Genomic DNA, 22,144 nt, shown 5'->3' on the forward strand with positions numbered 1-22,144 from the left:
GAATCCCTACAAGAGGCATGAGTAGTAGCACCAGAATCTAACCACCAGGTATTGTTTGGTACTTTTATAAGGTTTGATTCAAAAAACATAGAGATAGAATCATTACCCTTCTTTTCAAACCAAGCCTTTCTTTTCGGACAATCTTTCTTCAAATTCCCCATTTTGCTGCAAAAGAAGCACTTGATTCTTTTCTGGGCTTGACCTGAGTGAGTGTTATGTTGGGTCTTGCCCTTTTTACCTGGTTTTCTTTTATTGGCGCTTGAATCTCCTTGAGATGTGAAGTGGATGGAGTGACGTCTTAACTTCTGTAATCTCATTTCCTCTTGAACCAGCAAATGTTTGGTTTCTTTAAAACAACATTTTTCTTTAAGAGTATTGTAGTTCACATAGAACTATCCAAACTCTACTGGTGGAAGTGAGTTAATGACTAGATGAACTAGCCATGATTCAGACAACTCCATCCCCATCCCTTTTAATTTTGCTGCAATATTGGCCATTTGGTCGCAGTGATCATGGATTGGCATAGACCAATCAAACTTCTTGGAAGTTAGTTCCGTCATCAGGTTCCTGCAATTGACTTATCTGCAATCGCAGACATAGATAGCTCTTTCACCTTTTCTAGAAATTCAAATGCAATATCCACTTTTGGCATCATCAGCTTCATATTTTCTACCATGGTAATCTTCATGAGGTTTAAACACATTTTATTGGACCTCATCCATCCTTCATGGTACTCATTCTCTTCTTGCGTGCTTTTGTCCGTGAGGGCCGCAAGTTTCTTTGTGTTTAAGGAAATGTCTAATCCAGTTAAGCTCAAGTAGAATTGGACTTGCTCAGACCAGTCTTGAAAATTGAGGCCATTAAACCTCACGACAGCATTCTTTGAAGCCGAAAATTGAGCGAAAGCTGAAATTCATATTTACACTTTAATGCTTTTATGCTAAGCGTTTAAACAATTCAGACTTTCATAATTTTAATAGATGCCAACAATACATAAAACAACAACAATAATAATAATCAAGTACAAGTCAAATAAGCAAGTCATCTTTGGATAAACAAAGCTATTTGACAAAGCACTAAAATCATATTCTTTAAATATTATAAATTATTTGCAGTGATTCACCTTTGGACAATCTCATAGCAATATAATTTATAATTATTGTAATTGTCATCTAAGGCATCTCAATTATTTGGGCAAAATAAATTCTATTTTTTTTATCAATATCTATCACCATTTAACTAGATCACTTAGGTGACTAACAAGCTAAAAAAAATAGACATCCTTAATGAGTGAAATAAAATTTTATTGCCACACAACACATTCATTTAGTCCAAATATTATATAACATGGTCACTTTGGTGACTCTCAGAATCCTTGACTAAAAACAATTTGAATAGACAAAATTTAAATTATTTTAATCTAATTGTCACTTAGCCAAGCAACTTTGGTGACTAATAACAGACTCTTCACAAGAATATATAATAATAATAATAGTAATAATAATAATAATAATAATAATAATAATTTGAGAACCATACAAATCCACGAATCACTAAACCATAATAATCAATGAATCCAGCAAATATTTCCTTCTCATAGTTAAAAGCAACATTTATATTATTATTATTATTATTATTATTATTATTATTATTATTATATAATATAATTTTTTAATGGGCTAGGGCTATAACCTATTTGGCTAGAACCCTTCACGTATTGCCCAAAGAAAAGAAAAGAAAAGAAAAAAAAAACCTTCTCCAGCCTTGCGCTGGTGAATGCAGTAGCGAAAGTTGGAAAGCTGCTTTCCTTCTCCAGCTGCAAGGCTGGAGAAGAAATTGGCTACCGATGGCGGTCAACCTGACCGTCTATTCTACGACGGGACGATTCAAACTCTGATAATTAAATCTTAATCCGTAAAAATCATCCTTAATCCGGCGAAATTTTAGTATATGTATACAACCATAATATGCATATATAATAACAATACACAATTAACACATATATATACATATACACAAATTGAAATTAACACATATATATACACAAATTTCAAAACAAAAATTGATAAATCATTATACCTAACCTTGCTCTTGATACCACATGTAAAACTATAACAATAAGCATTGAATGATTTAACCAATACTTTAATCGGAAGTGTTAAAAGACTAACCTGATTCCATGAGAGATTGATGAACCTTTTAGCCCTTTCTTCTTCACAAGTTTTTACTGGTGATAGGATAAGAAATGCTTATGCCCTTATATATTACCTTCCCTACATAACTGATATTCCAATATTGAATATTGGAATTATGGCAATAATGGGCCATAAACCCATATACAATTAAATAGGCTTAAATAACCCTATTGAAAGCCAGAGAGAGGGGAATCATAACCCCTTGATCTTTTACATATTTTATTCCCTTTATCTATCACAATGAAATTTTAATTGTCCAGACCACTTAATACATGGGTCACAATAATATTAGAATAAAATATTCTAACACACTAATGAATTGTTCTAAATGGTTGGATTCAATCACTTGTGTTATTCAACCATATGTAATATAATTACAATACACTTGTAGGAAGAGAATTCAATAGGACGAAAGGATGTCCAAGCACGATTTGAAGTCCATATATATATATATATATATATATATATATATATATATATATATATATATATATATATATATACTTCATATGAGACAACTTAGTTAGATGAGAAATAAGACTTAATCATAGCCATTCATAACCAGGGATGTAGGGATGAGATTTGATGTTAAGATTTTAATATTACACGCAACAATTCGGCTAATTAGTGTTAAGAATAGTCAAACGAAGGGTAATTTGGTCTTAGGGGCTAAAGCGGTGATTACAATTTAAGGCATAAACGGACTTTATCTCTTCTAGACTTCTTCTCCTTCAGCGTGCGTAGGAGTCCGAGAAAACAGCGAAGAAGAAACCAAACTACGGCCTCCCTCACCGCCATTGTCACAGAGCTATGGGTGGGTCGAGACGACGGGGAAAACGAGGACTCGGTCTGAAAGTAGAGGTATGTTTCTATATGTTTATTTAAAAAAAAAAAAAAAAAAAAAAAACTCATTGTGTTCTCCGGCGGGTAAACGACAACCCAGATGAGGGTTCCAGCGAGATAGAAGGCGGACGGGGTAGAGGGTGTAGGTTTATGGTTCGCTGGGCGGATTATCCGTCCGGCAATGATTAAATTTTTTTACCCAGCTACACTTAGGGTTTGAGGGAATTACTGAAGCCGAAACTACCAACAATGTGCATAAATGGGATTCCGCATGTGAGCATGAAGAAAAAATACTGAGGTGTGTGTGAAAGGAGAAGAAGATGTCTGTGCCATGTAGGTAACAGAGTGTTATTCTTTATAATAGCGGATATTTCCTGTATTCCCAGTGGATATTTCCAGCACACGGATTTTATGTACAGTGCACACAGTAGGACATATATAAGCACACAAGTGCAGATGAGTGCACAATTGGCAGGGCACACATACACATAGAAAAATCATGCATTTGTCAAACTAGAATGTGTACACGTCTGTTACACTTAAAGTGTATGGCATACGGTGAAGCTGGAGAGTGCACACACAGAGTACGTAAGTGACACAGGGTTAAATAGAGTTAGGTTTCCAGAATTTTGTTATGGTAGGATTCTAAAGTGTAGTTGTTATTATGTGAATTTTTTGTTCCTATAATGATAGCCATTTGAAGAGTGAGTCACAATATTTTGGTGGACCTAGAGCTTCTGATTGAGGAAACTGATGATGTGACCGTGAAGTAAGGAATACTCCGACAATTTCACCAAACAATAGAACACCTAGTGGGAATGAGGAGAGGAAGTGGGAACCCCTGATCCTGAAGACACTCAACGTGATGAAGAATTCTCGGCCAACCTAGACACCCTATGGATTGTCATTGAGGCTGCAAGAGCTGCACAGTCCCAAGGTGATCCTAATGCCAGAGATCAACGACCACCGCGCTTCCAACATCAAGCATGCAACTAATTTCCAACATGCTCTATTCCGCAGATGTGACAGTGATTTATTTTGCTACTACACGTACTCATTTTGATATTGAAGTAGACAATATTTTTTGTTACTCACAATGTATTAACAACTGGAGATGAAAACAGTGGGCATGTAATAGGCATGAGTACTAGTGCAGATGAAGTTTTGAAACCCTAATGTATTGTACGACAGTCCATATCATGGGTGACATACTAACTTCGCAGCATCATAGTTTAACTAGCATGCACACCATAAAACAAGTGTACACACCCATGTATTGAACGCCGCATGAGAAAATATTAACGTGCACACACTGCCTCAAGCACATGCACACAGCGCCATTAGTAGGTGCACACACATGTTAATTAATAGGAAATCTCCCAGATAAACTCATACAGTTTAACCAATTATGATCAACCCATTACCCAACAATGGGGTAAAAAACTAATGGAAAGTCCACCTCGAATGTGGCCAAAAGGCACATGGTGAAATGCATAGGTGCACACGCTCCCTTGTTTTACAACACACGAGTAAACAGTCACATGCACACATAGCCTCATGTAGTTGCACAGACATCACCAATCATTTGTAATGCAACAACATACAATAGAATGTGGGGAAAAAAAAACTGCAATTAAGCGTAGACTAAGAACCAACACGGAATTATTTAAATGGCACACAGTGAAATGCTTGGGTTCACAAATCCATGCACTACACAGGAGATGCGTTTAATCTAACATGCACAAATAGACCCAAGTAGGTGCACACACATGACAATACACTTGTAATATGTATTGGAAAAGCTTTAAGTAATAATTAAGTGGATAAAACGGAAGGCATATACTAGTAACCATATTACACAATTTAGATTAAACGTACAAACAGAAGGAATGTGCAATTTAATAATTTCAAGGGCTTTCTAAATGCACAGGTAAAGAAACAGATCTACGCTTTGGCTCGAGGGGGCAATTGCGGTTGTCATGTCCCTCATATTTGTGGCAAGTCTTACACTCCCGGGTTGAGTTTGCAGCCTTCTCTACAGCAAGATCTTTTGGCGATTTAAAACGAACGCTTCCCAGGACCCTTATTCTTAGCAACGGTTGGGGGGTGGACAACAATATCAGGAGACATGAGCACACCACCAAATTGCCCGAGCGACACTATAATTACCAACGGATGTAGCAAGACTATTGTCGGCGTTGACAAATGACAGTCTCAACTCCTTCAAAACACGGAACAACTCCATAACACGATCTGAGCTATCTCTTGCAAGAGCAACACAACTATAAAAATCATTCAAAACCTGCTTCACACCACCCCTGCTAGTGGCCACACCTACAACAAAATGCCACAACCTGGAGATTACAAGGACAATAATCCCTCTCCTAGACTACCCTACAAACAACTTATAATATTAAAGAGATAAAAAAAAAAAACTAAGGGTAATAGAGATGGTAGGACGCATGTGCGGACGAAAGAGTACAGAGATGCACACGTTAGAATACATACATGCACACATTGGCGCTCGCCAGATTACAGCCATGCACACGGTAGAAACAGCCATGCACACGGTAGAAACAGACATGCACACATTGGCGGGAGAATAAAAATCAATACAGCATGATCAAGAACGAGAAAAGGAGCATTGCAAACTATTAGAATATGTTATTTAATTATATGTTCTGATGTATAATGTGTAGCATAGAATAAATGTCCTAGTCTTTAGCCTATTAGTTAGGTCTCTCTCTTGAGAGTATATTTGTATTCCTGATTTAGTTATTCAATAATCAATCGCTTCCACTCTCATCTGGTATCAGTTAGCCAGACATAATCCCCCTCTCACCCTTCTCTCTCTTCACGTCGATCATGTTGACCGGAAGTTCTGAGTGCACCCCCACGGCCATCACTATTTCCTCTGCCAACACCGGTCCAAACACACTCACGAGTGCGCATCACTTCGTGTCGCTTAAGTTGACACACCGGAATTACCTGTATTGGCGAACGCAAGTTATACCGTTCCTACGAGGCCAAGGCCTCCTTGGCTTTGTCGATGGTACGCGGTCGTGCCCATCCCCGCAGATCGACATTCCGGCTGGCGACAATCCAGGCGATGCCGCCTCCTCCACCGAGAATCTAGCGTACGGAGTGTGGGTGCAGCTGGACGCATCTATCTTCTTGTTACTGATTTCCTCCCTCTCAGAGGAAGTCATGTATCTGGCTCTTGGTCGGATAACCTCACGAGGCGTATGGCTGGCGGCGGAGACAGCTCTCGGGTCATCGACGGAAGTCCGGAGTCTCAATCTGTTTGGGCAGATTCAGACCTTGCGTCAAGGTGATAGTTCCACGGAGGAGTACTTGGGCCGTGCACAACGCTTGGTCGAGGACCTTGCACTGGCCGGACGGGTTCTAACTCTAACCGAGCAAAATCTGTACGTATTCCGTGGGTTGCGGCCGGAGTTCCGGGCAGTCGCATCCTCACTGGCGATCGCGGGCAGATCGGTTTCGATCCCGCAACTTGCAGATTACCTCCAGGCGCAACAATTTATCCACGCTGATGATTATCCGACTTACCAACCGGCGACGCAGAGCGGAGTTCCAGCAGCATTGTACGCCGGTCGGGGCAGACGCCAGCAAGGAGACGGTGGCCGGCAGTCTCGTGGTGGAGGTGGACGTGGTGGCAATCAACGCGGCGGTCGCGGCGGGCGTGGCCGGAACGGCGGATTGCGCTGCTAGATTTGTCGATCTCAAGGCCATTCGGCCGCCTTTTGTTACCGCCGGTACCCGGAGCCGCCGCCGTCGCAGGCCCATGTCGCCGTTGCAGGAGATGGAGCAGTGCCACCGCAGGCAGTCACTACATGGCTGCCGGACACCGGGGCGTCAACCCACGCCACACCCGATTCAGGCGTAGTCATCAATCCCGAAGACTACCACGGAGATGATGTTCTAACAGTGGGCAACGACACAGGTTTGGTGATCTCGCGTGTGGGTCATGCAGTAATTCCTACGGTCAAAAAGTCCTTAAAAATGTCTAATCTTTTACACGTTCCTGAATTATCAGTGTCTTTACTGTCTGTTAATCATTTTACCCGGGACAACAATTGTTATTTCGAATTTCAGAACAACTAAACGATTCCGAACAACAAACACACTCCCACCCCCACACCATAATGAAACGATAGTATAAAAAAATCCAAAACACGTAGGAAAACATACCTAAATTAACACATTCCATGTTTTGGCAAAAGTGAGGAACGACGTAGTGCTTCGGCAAAAGAGAAGTCCGGTATCGGTAGACAATACATGAATGAATGACGAAAAGATGAAATACTAATCCTACTAAAATTAAATCACCTAAAAACAATTTTATATATATATATATATATATATATATATATATATATATATATATATATATATATATATATATATATATATATATATATATATATATATATATATATATATTGATACTGTTTATACAGAGTGGTATATTTATATGGTCATAAGCAAGGCTCGGATCTCTCACGTGGGTCGGGAAGGTCCGGTCTTGCCTCGTCCCCCAAAAGTCTCTTCACCAGAGCATTTAATGCGCTATTTATAGGGTCCAAAAGTGGGTGGCGCCGGGCCTTCGGCATGTTGGACACATGGTGAGCATGCACCGGGCGTTACCTGTGGCCGCCTGCCACGCGGCGCCTAGGATCTGACTCCTTTTCCTCCAGCCGAGTATTACTAACCGGCCTCCGGCCAACATCACTCGGCGGGCCGTCCGCCTCCCGGAGGTTTCCCGGAGGCACCTTTTTGCCCGGGGCACGGCCGGGTTTTCCCGGTCGCTCCCGCCCGGGGTGGGCCATACGACTTAGCTGCGAGGGTCGGGTAGCGACCCGGCCCTGAGACACTCGGATACCGGGCGTACATCCTTGATCCCGGGCGTATATCCTTATCATATAGCCCCCTGGCTCGTGGTCGGACGACGCTTCACTGGAGGAGGGGCTCGAGCCAAGGCCTTGGGGAAGTGTACCCGGGGCTGGGCTCCCGTGGATCGCGGGGTACCTGCACCCGCGCCGTGGGCCGTTCAGAACACGGTGGGGCACGCGTCAGTTGTGCAACCTCTCGAGATGCGGGCCTGAAAAATCGGTACGCGGAGCGTTTCTGCGTCAGCTTCCTATCCCTATAAATAGCGGCGTGGCTGAGGTCCCCACACGCTTTCGCTACTTCTTGCCAACAACCGGACGTTCCCGAGTGACCATCCAACTTCTCAACACCGCTTCTAAGTCTTCTCAGTCGGTAAGTTAGCTTTTCTACCCTTTCCCTTTTTTCCTTATCTTTAACGATCCTAGAATCGTTTAGGCCCTTAGGGATAGGTCGGTCGATGACTTGGGCGTCTTTTAAGTGGGGCACCGGCGTCTGAACACTACTTCTCCCCCTTGATCTTTTAGGGGCGCAAATATGTCGAGCTCCGACAGCCAAAACTGTTCGGCACGGGATTATGCAACCGGCAGCGATGACGGGTCGGCGAGAACGGAGTCCGAAAGCAGTTCATCCCGACGTTCCGATTCGGCAAGCCACGGCGGTGCCCACTCTCCTCGGGCAGATGCTGATAACACGCTGGCCGTCGGGCGACCCGGTGGTAGTGGTATACCGAGCGAAGCTCCCACGCCCGGTCAGGCTGTGGAGGAAGACCGGCCGCGCTACGGGCCGGGCGAACACGGTGACTCTGCCGGGGCGCCCGGAACTTCTGGGCAGGATCTCCCAACCTACGGCAACGAGGGACTGGGTTTGCCGCCGGGCGTTTTGGCCGCGGCCCTGGACCCATCGCTTTCTCCCAGGTCGGCAGCCCAATTGGCTGACGACCTGCTATCTAAGAAGAGGGTTTTCTTGAGCAGCATGTCCGCCGAGAAGCACCAGAGCAAACTGACCAAGAAGGAGGCCGAGGACGCTGCTACCCTCTTGACCGGGCAAGTGCTGTTCAATACTCGGAGGTCCCAAGGGACGGTCGTCGAACGGACGCAGGGACTTTGGTTGGGGATGCACCTGGACTCTATCAAGACTCCCGTGACCTACCCGTTCAGTCCCTTTCTCCTCGCCTTCATGAGGCACTACGGCGTTCTCCCGGGCCAGATCTACCCTAATGTGCACCGGATTATAGCGTGTTTTCCACAGATCTACGCCCGACACGGTTTAGTCTGCACCGTCGAGCTGTTCAACTTCTTGTACACGGTTCATCCGCTCGCGGCTCGTTACGGAGGAGGATTCTTAGCCGCTCAGACCCGGAGCCACCACTGTAACATCGTTGATCTCCCGAAGAACAACCGCGGCTGGAAGAACCGGTTGGTTTTGATTGAGTATCCTTGGCGGCTCTCGGTCAAGAGATCTTGGTCGCGCCACTTTACCGCGTGTAAGCGCCCCGCACCTACTCAGGCCTTGAAGACCGCAGCTGCTAGGATTTCCTCCGAGTACTACGAGTTCCTCATCTTCAGGTCGGCCGCCGAGTACAAGGAAGCCCGCCTTGAGCCACCCCGGTATGACAAACCGGAGAAGTATGATCCCCAACGCCTCGAGGTGACAGTGGCAGCGCCACCGGCCGCGCTGGCTTCCGATCAGGAAGGTTCGTAGGCGGGGTCGTTGCACGGGCGGCAGGACTTCTTTCCACTTTTCCATTCTCTCATTCTTCAGAAGGACTAACCAGTCATTACTTCCTTGCAGGTATGAAGCCCGGTCGTACTTTCCAGACGGCTCCTTCAGCTGTTAAGGTCCCTCGGCCAAAGACGGCCCTAGGCGGGAAGAAGGTGGCGGCGCCCGACGCGCCTTTGACGGCCGTTCCAGTAATTGCTGTCCTGATCGCGGTTCCGCTCGACACAACCGCTCGGGTTGACGAGACGGGTCCGACCCTGAGCAGCGGGTTGGACTTGCAAATCATCAAGGCCACGGGCAAGCGTGGCAAGGAGAAGGTGGGGGAGTCGGAGGGTGCAATCAAGCGGGCACGCCGTCAGAGTCCTCCCGATCTGACCCCTCTCATGAACTCTCTAACGGGCGGTGACCTTCCGAGCAATCCGCTGGCTAAAATGAGCGCTATCTTCCCGGCTGAGGATGACATGGCCGGGTGGACCCCCGAACAGGTTTCTAAGCGCGGGGCGCAAAACCTTGTGCAGGTATGTTCTTTCTCATCTCGGTTATGCTTAAGTCTATTCGTTCGGCTAACACACTCCCTATCCGTTTGGCTAACACCCTCCTTTTCAGCTCACCCGAGTGCTTACATCCCTCTATTACCGCTCGAAGAGTGGGTCGGAGAGCGATGCCCTCAAGAAGGAGGTGAGGGAGCTAGGGAAGAAGTTGAAGGCGGCCGAGGACGGCAAGGATCTCGCCGAGGTCATCGCCAAGAAGGCGATCGGGGAGTCTGCCGAGGTCCAGAAGGAAGTCGAGGACCTCCGCTCGCGGCTGCAGGACCAGGTGGGCTTAGCTGCCACCCTCTGTCAAGACTCGGCGGTTGCCGAGCAATTCTTCAAGGCATTCATCAAGCATAAGGTGGCCGAGGACATGGTGTGGGTCTTCGGCAACTGGGCCTACGCGTTCGGGCAGCGAGATCCCCACCGGGAGGTGAGGTCTGTACTGTCGGAGGTGTTCGAGGGGGACGACCTCAACACGATCCTTACCAACCTGCCGGAAAGCGTTGCCGATCCCGGTCCGATGCCCTACACCGAGACAGAAGCCGAGCCCTCTACTGCAGCCGAGAAGGACCCCGCGAACTGAACCGTCAGTAGCTGACATTCGGGGTTTTTTGAATGTAAACACTGTCCGGGAGCCCGGCCCCGTTGTGCCGGACATTTTAAAACGCCGTTCAATTAACATGCTTGTGTTGCGTGCTTCCATTTTATTTTTGCTTTTATGCTTTTAAGTGTTGTCGTTCTGAGTCTGATCATGGCCCATGTATAGCCCCCCGAGTCCGAGCGGCTATGACGGTCGGTCAATTGCCGGTCGGACTGCAAAAGTATGGAGGCAAACGCGAAAAACGCGTGTATAGCCCCCCGAGTCCGAGCGGCTATGACGGTCGATCAATTGCCGATCGGACTACAATGGTAGGGAGTCAAACGCGAAAAAACGCGTGTATAGCCCCCCGAGTCCGAGCGGCTATGTCGGTCGGTCAATTGCCAGTCGGGCTACAAAGGTAAGGAGGCAAACGCGAAAAACGCGTGCATAGCCCCCGAGTCCGAGCGGCTATGACGGTCGGTCAATTGCCGGTCGGACTACAAAGGTAGGGAGGCAAACGCGAAAAAACACGTGTATAGCCCCCCGAGTCCGAGCGGCTATGACGGTCGGACTACAAAGGTAGGGAGGCAAACGCGAAAAAGTGCGTGTATAGCCCCCCGAGTCCGAGCGGCTATGACGGTCGGTCAATTGCCAGTCGGACTACAAAGGTAAGGAGGCAAACGCGAAAAACGCGTGTATAGCCCCCCGAGTCCGAGCGGCTATGACGGTCGGTCAATTGCCGGTCGGACTACAAAGTTTTAGCGACATTATGGTCGTTTGGGCAACAAAGGCCGGAAGTTTAAGCGACATTGTGGTGGTTTGGGCAACAAAGGACGGAAGTTTAAGTCGGTTCCGGCTGCAGTATGTTGGCGAGATTCTTGCTTGTTGGTGAAAGGACAATTTTCATTGCAGACACCTAAGTAATGACGTTACAACATTCGAGCCAACTCATGTGGTCTCGGGAAGAACAGTACAATACAACAGGTACAAACGGGAAATGAAAGAAACAGGAAATTACAGCTCCACCTATGACATTCTACTGACGGAACATCACCAAATTCTCTGAGTTCTACGCCCGGTCAACCGGTCTGCCGGTTGTCGTTTCGAGCTTGTAGGTACCCGGGCGTATTACTGCTGACACCACATACGGGCCTTCCCAATTCTTCGCCAATTTCCCTCCTTCTTGAGGTTGGCTGGCTTCGCGTCTTCTCAGTACGTAGTCCCCGACTTGGAAGTAGCGCGGTCGTACCCGGACGTCCCGAGTGGCTTTGATCCTTTTTTGGTAGTCGGCGATTCTCCGGGCCGCTAGGTCTCTTCTTTCTTCGATACAGTCTAGATCTAAGGATCGGGCTGCATCGTTTTCTCCTTCGACGTATTCACCCTCCCTCGGGCTCGCAATCCATGCTTCGACAGGTAGGCGTGCTTCGGCTCCATAGACTAAAGCGAAGGGCGTTTCGCCGGTCGCCTCTCTCAGGGTAGTGCGGTATGTCCACAAGACAAACGGGAGCTCCTCCGCCCATGACCGGCCGGCTGAGTGGAGTTTTTTCTTTAGACCCTCTAAGATCGTCCGATTAGCATTTTCCACTTGGCCATTCCCCTGGGGGTATGCTACGGACGACCGGATGGATTTTGTGCCGATCGTTGCTAGGAAGTTTTTGAAGTGTTGGCCCTCGAACTGTCTTCCATTATCTGTAACAATCTGCACCGGCACCCCGAACCTTGAAACCACGTTTCGCCATATGAAACGGGCACACTACTGTGACGTGATCGTCGCGAGGGGTTCCGCTTCCACCCACTTGGAGAAATAATCTATCGCAACTATTATAAATTTCCGTCGCCCCGACAGTTGGGGAAACGGTCCAACAATGTCTACCCCCCACCGTGCAAAGGGGATGGCTGTGCTGACCGGGTGGTAGAAGGTAGCCGGTCGTCCGGGCATCCTTGCAAATATTTGACAGGTCTCACACTCTTTGGTGAGCTTCTCACAGTCGAGCTGTATCGACGGCCAGTAGTATCCAATCAACATTATCCGCCGAGCTAACGATAGCCCGCCCTGGTGTGACGAGCATATTCCTGCATGCAACTCATCCATGACTAGTTTGGCTTCAAAGGCGGATAGACATCTCATAAGCGGGCCCCCGTACGACCGTCTGTACAGCCGATCTTCCTGTATCTGGAACCTTGGCGCTTAGAGCTTGGCTTTTCGGGCTCTCGCCTCATCATCCGGGAGTCGACCGTCTTCCAAGTATCCCATTATATCGGTTATCCAATTCTCTTCGACCTGTTGGATCGGCAGGACTTGTCGGTGGTCGATGGAAGGGTACGGTACGACGAGGACCCGGGCTACTCGAGAGATGTGCTCGGGTGCTTCCACGCTCAACTTCGAGAGGATGTCAGCGTCGGCGTTGTCCAGCCGGGGAACATGTTGAACTGCATATGTCCTGAAAGTGGTTAGACTTCGATCGCTAGATCTCGGTAGCGCCTTAGTCGTTCGCCATTGACTTCAAAGTCTCCCAAAACTTGCCCGACTACCAGTGACGAGTCTGTTCGAGCCCTTACACTTTCTGCTCCGAGGTCCCTTGCAAACTGCAATCCTACGACGAAGGCCTCATACTCCGCCTCGTTGTTTGTGGGAGAGAACTGGTAGATCAGGGCGTAGTAGACTTTGAATCCTTCAGGGCTCGTGATGACAACACCTCCTCCGGAGCCTTTCCGACTGCTTGATCCGTCGGTGGCGACTTCCCACCATGAAACATCTTGAACCTGCTAATCTGCGGTTGGGGTCTCCCTGGCTGTACATTCGACGACGAAGTCCGCTAGTGCCTGTCCTTTGATAGCCGGTCGAGGCTTGTACTTAATGGCAAACTGTGTTAACATCATGGCCCATTTTACAAGGCGGCCGGAGGAAGAAGCCGTGCGAAGGACGGCTCCGATCGGTTGGTCGGTTAGCACTCGGATGATTCTGCCTTGAAAATAGGGGGTGAGTTTCTTTGCGGTCGTGTAGAGGGCGAGCACCATCTTTTCGAGGCGGGAGTATCTGAGCTCCGGGCCTTGAAGGGCATGGCTGACATAATATACCGGTCGTTGTACATCGTCGGAATCAGTGCGGCATAACGCAGCGCTCACAGCTCGGTCAGAGGCAGCCAGGTAGAGGTCAAGGTCTTCACCCGGTTCGGGCTTAGAGAGGACGATCGGAGACATTAAGTATTCCTTCAATTCCTTGAATGCCGCTTGGCAGTCCTCATCCCACACAAATCCATTGACCTTTCTTAGTGTCTTGAAGAAGGGTAAAGCCTTTTCCGCTAGCTTGGATAGGAATCGACTGAGGGCGGCCAGTCTTCCGGTTAGTTGCTGAACTTCCCGGACTGTGGTGGGCGGTTGCATATCCAAGATAGCCTTTACCTTAGCCGGGTTGGGCTCAATTCCCTTCTTCGTCATCATAAATCCCAAAAACTTCCCGGTCTGTACGGAAAACGTGCATTTTGCCGGGTTTAGACGCAACCGGTAGGTGCGCATCACCTCAAAACATGCTCGAAGATCCCGGGCGTGGTCCATCCGGTCTTTACTTTTGACGAGCATGTCGTCCACATACGCTTCCATCGTTCGACCGAGTTGTCCTTCGAATAAGGCGTTGATCATCCTCTGATATGTGGCCCCGGCACTCCGTAGTCCGAACGGCATGACTCTATAACAGAAGAGCCCATCCGGAGTTACGAAGGACGTTTTGGCTTCATCTTCCTCGGCCATCAAAATCTGATGGTACCCTCTAAATGCGTCCATGAAGCTCATGAGGTCCGCCCCAGCCGTGTCATCGACCATTTGGTGTATACTTGGTAGGGGGTATGGGTCTAACGGGCATGCCTTGTTCAGGTCTGTGTAGTCGATGCACATCCGCCATGTTGGTGGTTTGGGCACTAAAACAACATTGGCGACCCAATCGGGATAAACGATCGGGCGGAGGTGGCCGATCTCGGTGAGGGTTTTGACTTCGCTTCTGACGAATTCCCGGCGGTCATTGGAGAGATGCCTTGTCTTCTGTTTCACCGGCCGTGCTGTCGGACTGACAGCCAATCGGTGGCATATCACTGCCCGGTCTATTCCTGGCATGTCCTCCGGTCCCCACGCAAAGATGTCCGAGAACTCTCTTAGTACGAATAAGACGGCTTCCGTGATCGCCGGGGGGAGCTGCCGTCCAATACGGATCATTCTTTCCGGCCGGTCGGGTTCTATGGGAATCTCTTCGACCTCATCCGATGGTTCCGACTGTTCTTTCCTTTCAGCTTCTGCTTTCTTGGAGATTGAGTTTACTTGGGAGTTCCAGGCCTCCTTTCTGCCGATTGCCTTTTTGTAGCACTTCCGGGCTGATCGGACGTCTCCTCGGATAACCCCTACTCCTTCGGGGGTCGGGAATTTCATGCACAAATGAGGCATGGAGATAATTCCTCTGATCGATATAATCGCCGGCCTCCCTAAGATAGCGTTGTGGACGCATCGAAGGTTGACGACGATGAATTCCATCATGGTTTTGATCGTCCGGGGTCGGCTGCCAATTTCCACCGGCAATGTTATCTTTCCCTTCGGGTGGATAGTATCGCCAGTGAATCCAGATAAGGGAGTCCCGATGGGTGTTAACTCGATCGGTTCTAACTTTAGCTTCTGGAAGACGTCCATGTACAAGACATTAACGCTGCTGCCCGTGTCCACCTTGACACGTTGGACGTCGATCCCCATAATGTCTATCGTGACGACCAATGCTTCAGTGTTGCAATCATCTCCCTCGGGCATATCGCTCGGGGTAAACGTGATTGGTTCTAGCTTTTGTCTCTTCTCATTAGGCTCTCCCGGGCATTGGAACTTCCCTCCGGGCCACCGAATATGACGTGGATGACCTGTTTTCCAGTCGACTGTCGGGGCTCGGTGTCCCGGTCGTGATCTTTGTCTTTTTTGTTCTTGTTCGATTTCTTGAACGGGTTTTTCCAAGACGATTTTTTCTCATCCTTTCTGTTGGTGAACTCAGTGAGCTTTCCCGATCGTAACAACTCCTCTATGACTTGCCTGAGGGTCGTGCAGTCTTCCGTTTCATGCCCTTTGCTGCGATGGTACGCGTAATACTTTGTCTTGTCGCGACCCTCGCGCTGCGGTTCCGGCAGCTGGATCATGTTGCAGGACTGGGCGAATCGAAGGACATCGACTGCCGGTCTGTTCAAGGGGGTAAAGTCGGGTACCCTTCCTCGCCCTCGGCCGGATCTGCCATCCGACCTCCCGTCCTCCTGTCGGCCCTGTTGTTTTCGGCTACTACCGGCCTCTTGTTGGCGCTTGGCGAAATTGGCTTCACCAGCATTAGCGTAGTCAGTCACCCTTCGGATTGCTTCATCGTAGGTAGTTGGAGGGTGTAGGATGAATTCCTGGTATAGGGCCCCAGCACGCAAGTTGGAATACAACACGTTGATCGCTGTCCGGTCGTCGAGGGGTTAGACCTTGCCGATCGCTGCCTTCCATTTGACAAGGAAGTCCGTCAGAGACTCGCCTTCCAGTTGTTTGGCCTTTTCCAGGTAGGTGAAGTGCTTCCGGACTACTTTGGAGGTGGCGAATTTGTGCACGAACCTTTTCACCAACTCCGCAAAACAGGCAATTGAACCGGGCTCCAACGTTTTAAACCAGTCTGCTGCCCTCCCTGTTAGGGTTGAATAAAACGCTCGACACATTACTGCATCGGTTACTCCCATCATCAGCATGTTTCCATAGTAGGAGTTAATGTGCGCTTCCGGGTCTGTTTTTCTGTCGTAGCCTTTATTCCCCGGTATTCGCAAGTCGTGAGGGTAGGGGGGGCTCATTATATCTGCCGTGAAGGGGTTGTGCAGTAGGGGCGCTTCAGGTTCGGACGACCGGTGGCCATGCTCACGCCTCCATCTACTAAATTCCTCCCGGACTTGCTGCAACAGACCCTTAGCTTCGTTCTGCGGATCCTCTCGGTCAGCAGCCCGTCGAGCCATTCTCCTAGACCGGCAGGTTCTAACCTCTCCGGACGCTTCTTGTCGGGGCACTGGGAGGTTTATAGATTCCTCCACATCTTGCCGGGTTTCGACTCGCTGATGTACAGACGGCTGGAGACGAACGAAAGTGCTCACGCGCGCGGGGACTTCTTCAGCACCCCGCTCGTGAGCTGCTCCCGGTCTTAGCCTCGACCGGGCAGGCCGACGCTCGGATTGGGCCCGGCGGAGCTCTGGTGCCGCTGCTGACGCTACTGACTGGCCCGGCTCAGGCGCATTCGGCACATTCGGCATTGGCATCGGCACGTTCGGCATAGGCATGGGCATGTAGGGTTGATAGGCGCCCGGGCCTGGTGGGTACTGGTATTGGGCTCCGAAGAAGCGTTGTGGGCTTTGCCAATACGGGTACGCCGGATCAAACATCCCGGTGCATGCATCGGGTATTGGAGTGGCATTTGTCCGGGGATGCCGGGGAATGCTACTCCTGGCTGGATGAAGTTAACCGGGTCCGGGGTCATCTCCCTGCCCGGTGGTGTATTGAGGTCCATCCGCGGATTCATCTGTGATCGGAGGTCCGATGAGCTCTCTTCGGCTTCCGCATCGTTATTGAAGTCCATGAATGGAAACATTTTCAGGATCGATCTGGTGTTTGCCGAGCGGCTTTCAGTTCGGTCCCCACAGACGGCGCCAAAATGATATTGTTTATACAGAGTGGTATATTTATACGGTGGTAAGCAAGGCTCGGATCTCTCACGTGGGTCAGGAAGGTCCAGTCTTGCCTCGTCCCCCAAAAGTCCCTTCACCAGAGCATTTAATGCGCTATTTATAGGGTCCAAAAGTGGATGGCGCCGGGCCTTCGGCATGTTGGACACGTGGTGAGCATGCACCGGGCGTTACCTGTGGCCGCGTGGCCGCCTGCCACGCGGCGCCTAGGATCTGACTCCTTTTCCTCCAGCCGAGTATTACTAACCGGCCTCCGGCCAGCATCACTCGGCGGGCCGTCCGCCTCCCGGAGGCACCTTTATGCCCAGGGCACGGCCAGGTTTTCCCGGTCGCTCCCGCCCGGGGTGGGCCACTCGGATACCGGGCGTACATCCTTGATCCCGGGCGTATATCCCTATTATATATATATATATATATATATATATATATATATATATATATATATATATATATATATATATATATATATATATATATATATATATATATATATATATATATATAATATATATATATATATATATATATATATATATATATATATATATATATATATATATATATATATATATATATATATATATATATATATATATATATATATATATATATATATATATATATATATATATTATATATATATATATATATATATATGGAATAGGGATGAGTTTTGGTGCTGGGTTGCTCCTAGGTAAAAAAAAATGGGATTAGATCTTAGTCATTGATCAAATCTAGATCAATGGATCAAATAAATGAAAATTAAAAAAAAAAAAGTGCGTCCTCCATTAATGCTCTCATCACAGCACTTGGGATGATAGACAACTAAAGGAATTCATGAAATTGTTTATGAAATTAATAAAAATTCATTTTATTTTATTTTTTCTTAAGAAGGAAAAACAAAGCACCTTAAGAAGGAAAACGACGCACCTTAAGAAGGAAAACAAAGCACCTTAAGAACGAAAACAATGCACCTTAAAAAGGAAACTCACGCACCTAATTAAAACTTTAGACCGACGCATCTTAAGAAGGAAAACCACGCACCTAAAACTTTAGACCGATGCATCTTAAGAAGGAAAACGAACGCACCTAAAGCTTTAGGCTTAAGCACCTTAAGTTTCAACAACTGACACACCTTAAGCATTCAAACCACACACCTTAAGAAGGAAAATCACGCACCCAAAGCTTTGGACCGACATTTAAGTTTCTAACAACTGACGCACCTTAAGCACTCAAACCACACACTTTAAGAAGGAAAACCACGCAGCTAAAGCTTTGGACCGACCCTTAAGTTTCTAACAATTAACGCACCTTAAGCACATAACACAAAAACCACTCACCTTAACAAGGAAAACAACGCACCTTAAATTTGACATAGATGCAAAATTACCAAATTGCCACCGCATTTTTTTTTAATTTTGTTAATCCTGGACGTTGATCTTGACAAGATCAATGGCTCTCATCTCACCCCACAACTGCACCTGACACACACAACCGCACGGGAACCCATTTCTATGTATGTATGTATGAAGGGTGAAAATGAAGATATTTAAAAGAAATACGGCGACATTATGGTAATTTTGTGTTTAAAAGGAGCTCATAGCATATAAAAGGAGAAAGTTTATGTAATTCCACGAAATTGCAATTTCCTCATTTTCATGGAATTAAAATCACATTCCTCCCTTGGGATTTTAATTCCATAGATTTTAGAAAGAAAAAAAAAAGAGATAATGATGAGACAAAATTACCCTTCCCCTTTTTTAACCTAAAATTGATGCCTGACAACAACAATGGGCATTTTGGACTTTATACTACTTATTCACTTTCAATTCCTCCCATGTATACCAAACATTGGAATTGAAATTCCCAGTAATTTTATTCCTGTAAATCAAACACTGAAATTTAAATTCTCACTTTATTTCCATAAATTCATCTCCCATTGAATTGCAATTCCTTTCCCACGTAATTCCCTCCCTCCAACCAAACGCCCTATGGAATTTTCCACAAGGAAAAATTTGAACTTCTCCCAAAAAGGTTGAGTCCCCAACCCCAAGGGTTCCCCTACATCCCGACAGACAGGGTCAAATGCCAGTGCATACAAGAGATCTGTCTACTTTAAACATAATTTCCACAATGTGATTGCTGAAGTTCAAATTTTGATATCTTCTCTCAAATATTGTCTACTAACAGTTGAGTTAAACTTGTGCGCGCGAGTTTTTTGCACTTTTAGTCCCACGACTATAGTGGCACTGGCAGAATTAATCCACGACTTTTGAACCTTGCAATTTTAGTCCACGACTATTGATTTTTTTGCAAAAATGGTCCTTCCGGCCACTTTTCCGTCAAAATTTCACCGGAAAAAAAAAATTCTCTATTTTTAGCTGGGTTAAAATTGACATTTTACTTATCTAAAAAAATTAAAAGAAAAAATTGATATTTGACTACATACAATATTACTGGGCTACATACTACTGCCTCAGGCGGTAGAGTACATGTACCACTCCAATGCTGCTGCCGGATAACCCAACTAGCCTGAGGAACGCCACGACCGCTACGCCGCTTACTGACAGCCCTGCCTGCTCCAAGAACTCCGCCGCCTGGGGCAGTAGTATGTAGCCCAGTAATATTGTATGTAGTCAAATATCAATTTTTTTCTTTTAATTTTTTGAGATAAGTAAAATGTCAATTTTAACCCGGCTAAAAATTGAGAATTTTGTTTTTCCGGTGAAATTTTGACGAAAAAGTGGTCGGAAGGACCATTTTTGCAAAAAAATCAATAGTCGTGGACTAAAATTGCAAGGTTCAAAAGTCATGAATCAATTATGCCAGTGCCACTATAGTAGTGGGACTAAAAGTGCAAAAAACTCTTGTGCGCGCTTAACAATCCTGAACCGACGATCTAGAAGGATGCATGGGGTGCTGCAGGTCGACGAAATTCAAGAGAAGATACGTTGTAAAACACTCAACTTAATAACAGCTAATCAAATAATGGAAGACTTTTCTTTTTCTCAATAGGAAAAGACAGAAAAAAAAATTAAAGGTATATTCCAGCATGAACTTCTTTTGTGGAATATTGGAATTATTGTTAGAAGGGGGAAATTAATCTTTTGACAATATGATTATTATTGACTATTCATAGTCTTTAATTTACTTCTATTCCTTGCTCAATTCAATTTGTGCATTATTAAAATTATTTCTATGAGTGTATTTCACATTTGGTCCATTAACAATGGTAACGTTTTAACTTTTAATTACTGATTTTGATTTATTTAACCTTTTGTACTTAACATTTAAAATCCATTCACTTTTAGTTAGTTCAAATTACTTTTAAATGTAACCGAGTGAGGTTTGATAAAATTTCCACGAACTGACTGGATTTCCCGACGGATATGATCAGATTAAAAAAAAAAAAAAAAAAAAAAAAAACGTGGTGATGACATTTTGTAATTATTATCAATTTTTACTATATAAACTTGAACGCTTAAATATGCAATCTTTAACGACTAACCTTCCACGAGTCCTTGAGAACCAATCTCATACATTAAAAAATAAATCTATGGATGAGATTAATTGGGGATTAAAAACGCGCGTGTGCATATTAGGAATTATGATGTGTACGTGTATATTAAGCCTATGTGCATATTAAGCATGTGTTGTATGCAACATATGGACATGCTTAATATGTACACATCATAATGTCTAATATGTACACATGCATTTTTAATCTCCCAATTAATCATATATGTAGATCTATTTTTTAAATGGATGAGATTGGTTCTCATGCACTCATGAGGAGGTTGGTTCTAATATGATCTCTAATATATATGGGATCAAATGTGGACAAGCCTCCAAGTGTGAGCGTGCGGATAAGTATGGTCCGTGAGTCCGTCCATCTAAATAAGATTAAAGACTGAAAGTTAATGCAAAGGAGAAAATGCGATGACATTTTTATATTTTTCTGTAATTATGATTATGCATTTCAAATGTTTGACGGTGCATTTAGAAACTCATGCATGTGATGACACAACGGAGGAAGGTGATGTGAATTAGGAAGTTCCTTCCGTCTTCCATGCATTCGAAGCATTTCTAAATGCATTGTCAATCATTTCTAAATGCACTGTCAAACATTTCTAAATGCGCAATCGTAATGACACAATGGAAGAATGTGATGGGAATTATGTAGTGTCTTCAATACACTCAAAACATTTTCAAACGCACAACCGTCAAGCATTTCTAAATACATAAGTATTACAAAAAATTATAAAAATACCATTGCGTTTTTTCCCATTTTCATTAATTTGTAGCCTTTGATCATGTTTAAAAGGATGGACTAGATTTTTCCAAACATCCACACCTGAGATGCTCTCTGCGCCTGAACCCGGCTACATATATATATATATATATATATATATATATATATATATATATATATATATATATATATATATATATATATATATATATATATATATATAGAATCCGGATCAGGTGAGGACCTAATCTTAGATGAGGACGTGAGGACTAATCTTGTGCATTTGTTTTTTTATTTGGATGGTCCAGATTTGAGTTCTTGAGATGACATGGATTGATCTTTTTTGTTAAAGTGGGATAATAGAGTCTTTTTCTATTTTTTTTAAGTGTGAACGCATG

General features: G+C 45.7%; 1 protein-coding gene across 1 annotated transcript; it reads left to right on the plus strand.

The window, feature by feature from the left end:
• The first annotated feature begins 5,903 nt into the window (after positions 1 to 5,903).
• Positions 5,904 to 6,770, plus strand: LOC109176383. The gene has a single exon (XM_019325821.1). The coding sequence runs from the start codon at positions 5,904 to 5,906 to the stop codon at positions 6,768 to 6,770; it is 867 nt and encodes a 288-aa protein (XP_019181366.1).
• Positions 6,771 to 22,144: the final 15,374 nt, after the last annotated feature.

Source organism: Ipomoea nil, unplaced genomic scaffold, assembly GCF_001879475.1.
Source record: "Ipomoea nil cultivar Tokyo-kokei standard unplaced genomic scaffold, Asagao_1.1 scaffold0706, whole genome shotgun sequence".
NCBI lineage: Eukaryota > Viridiplantae > Streptophyta > Magnoliopsida > Solanales > Convolvulaceae > Ipomoea > Ipomoea nil.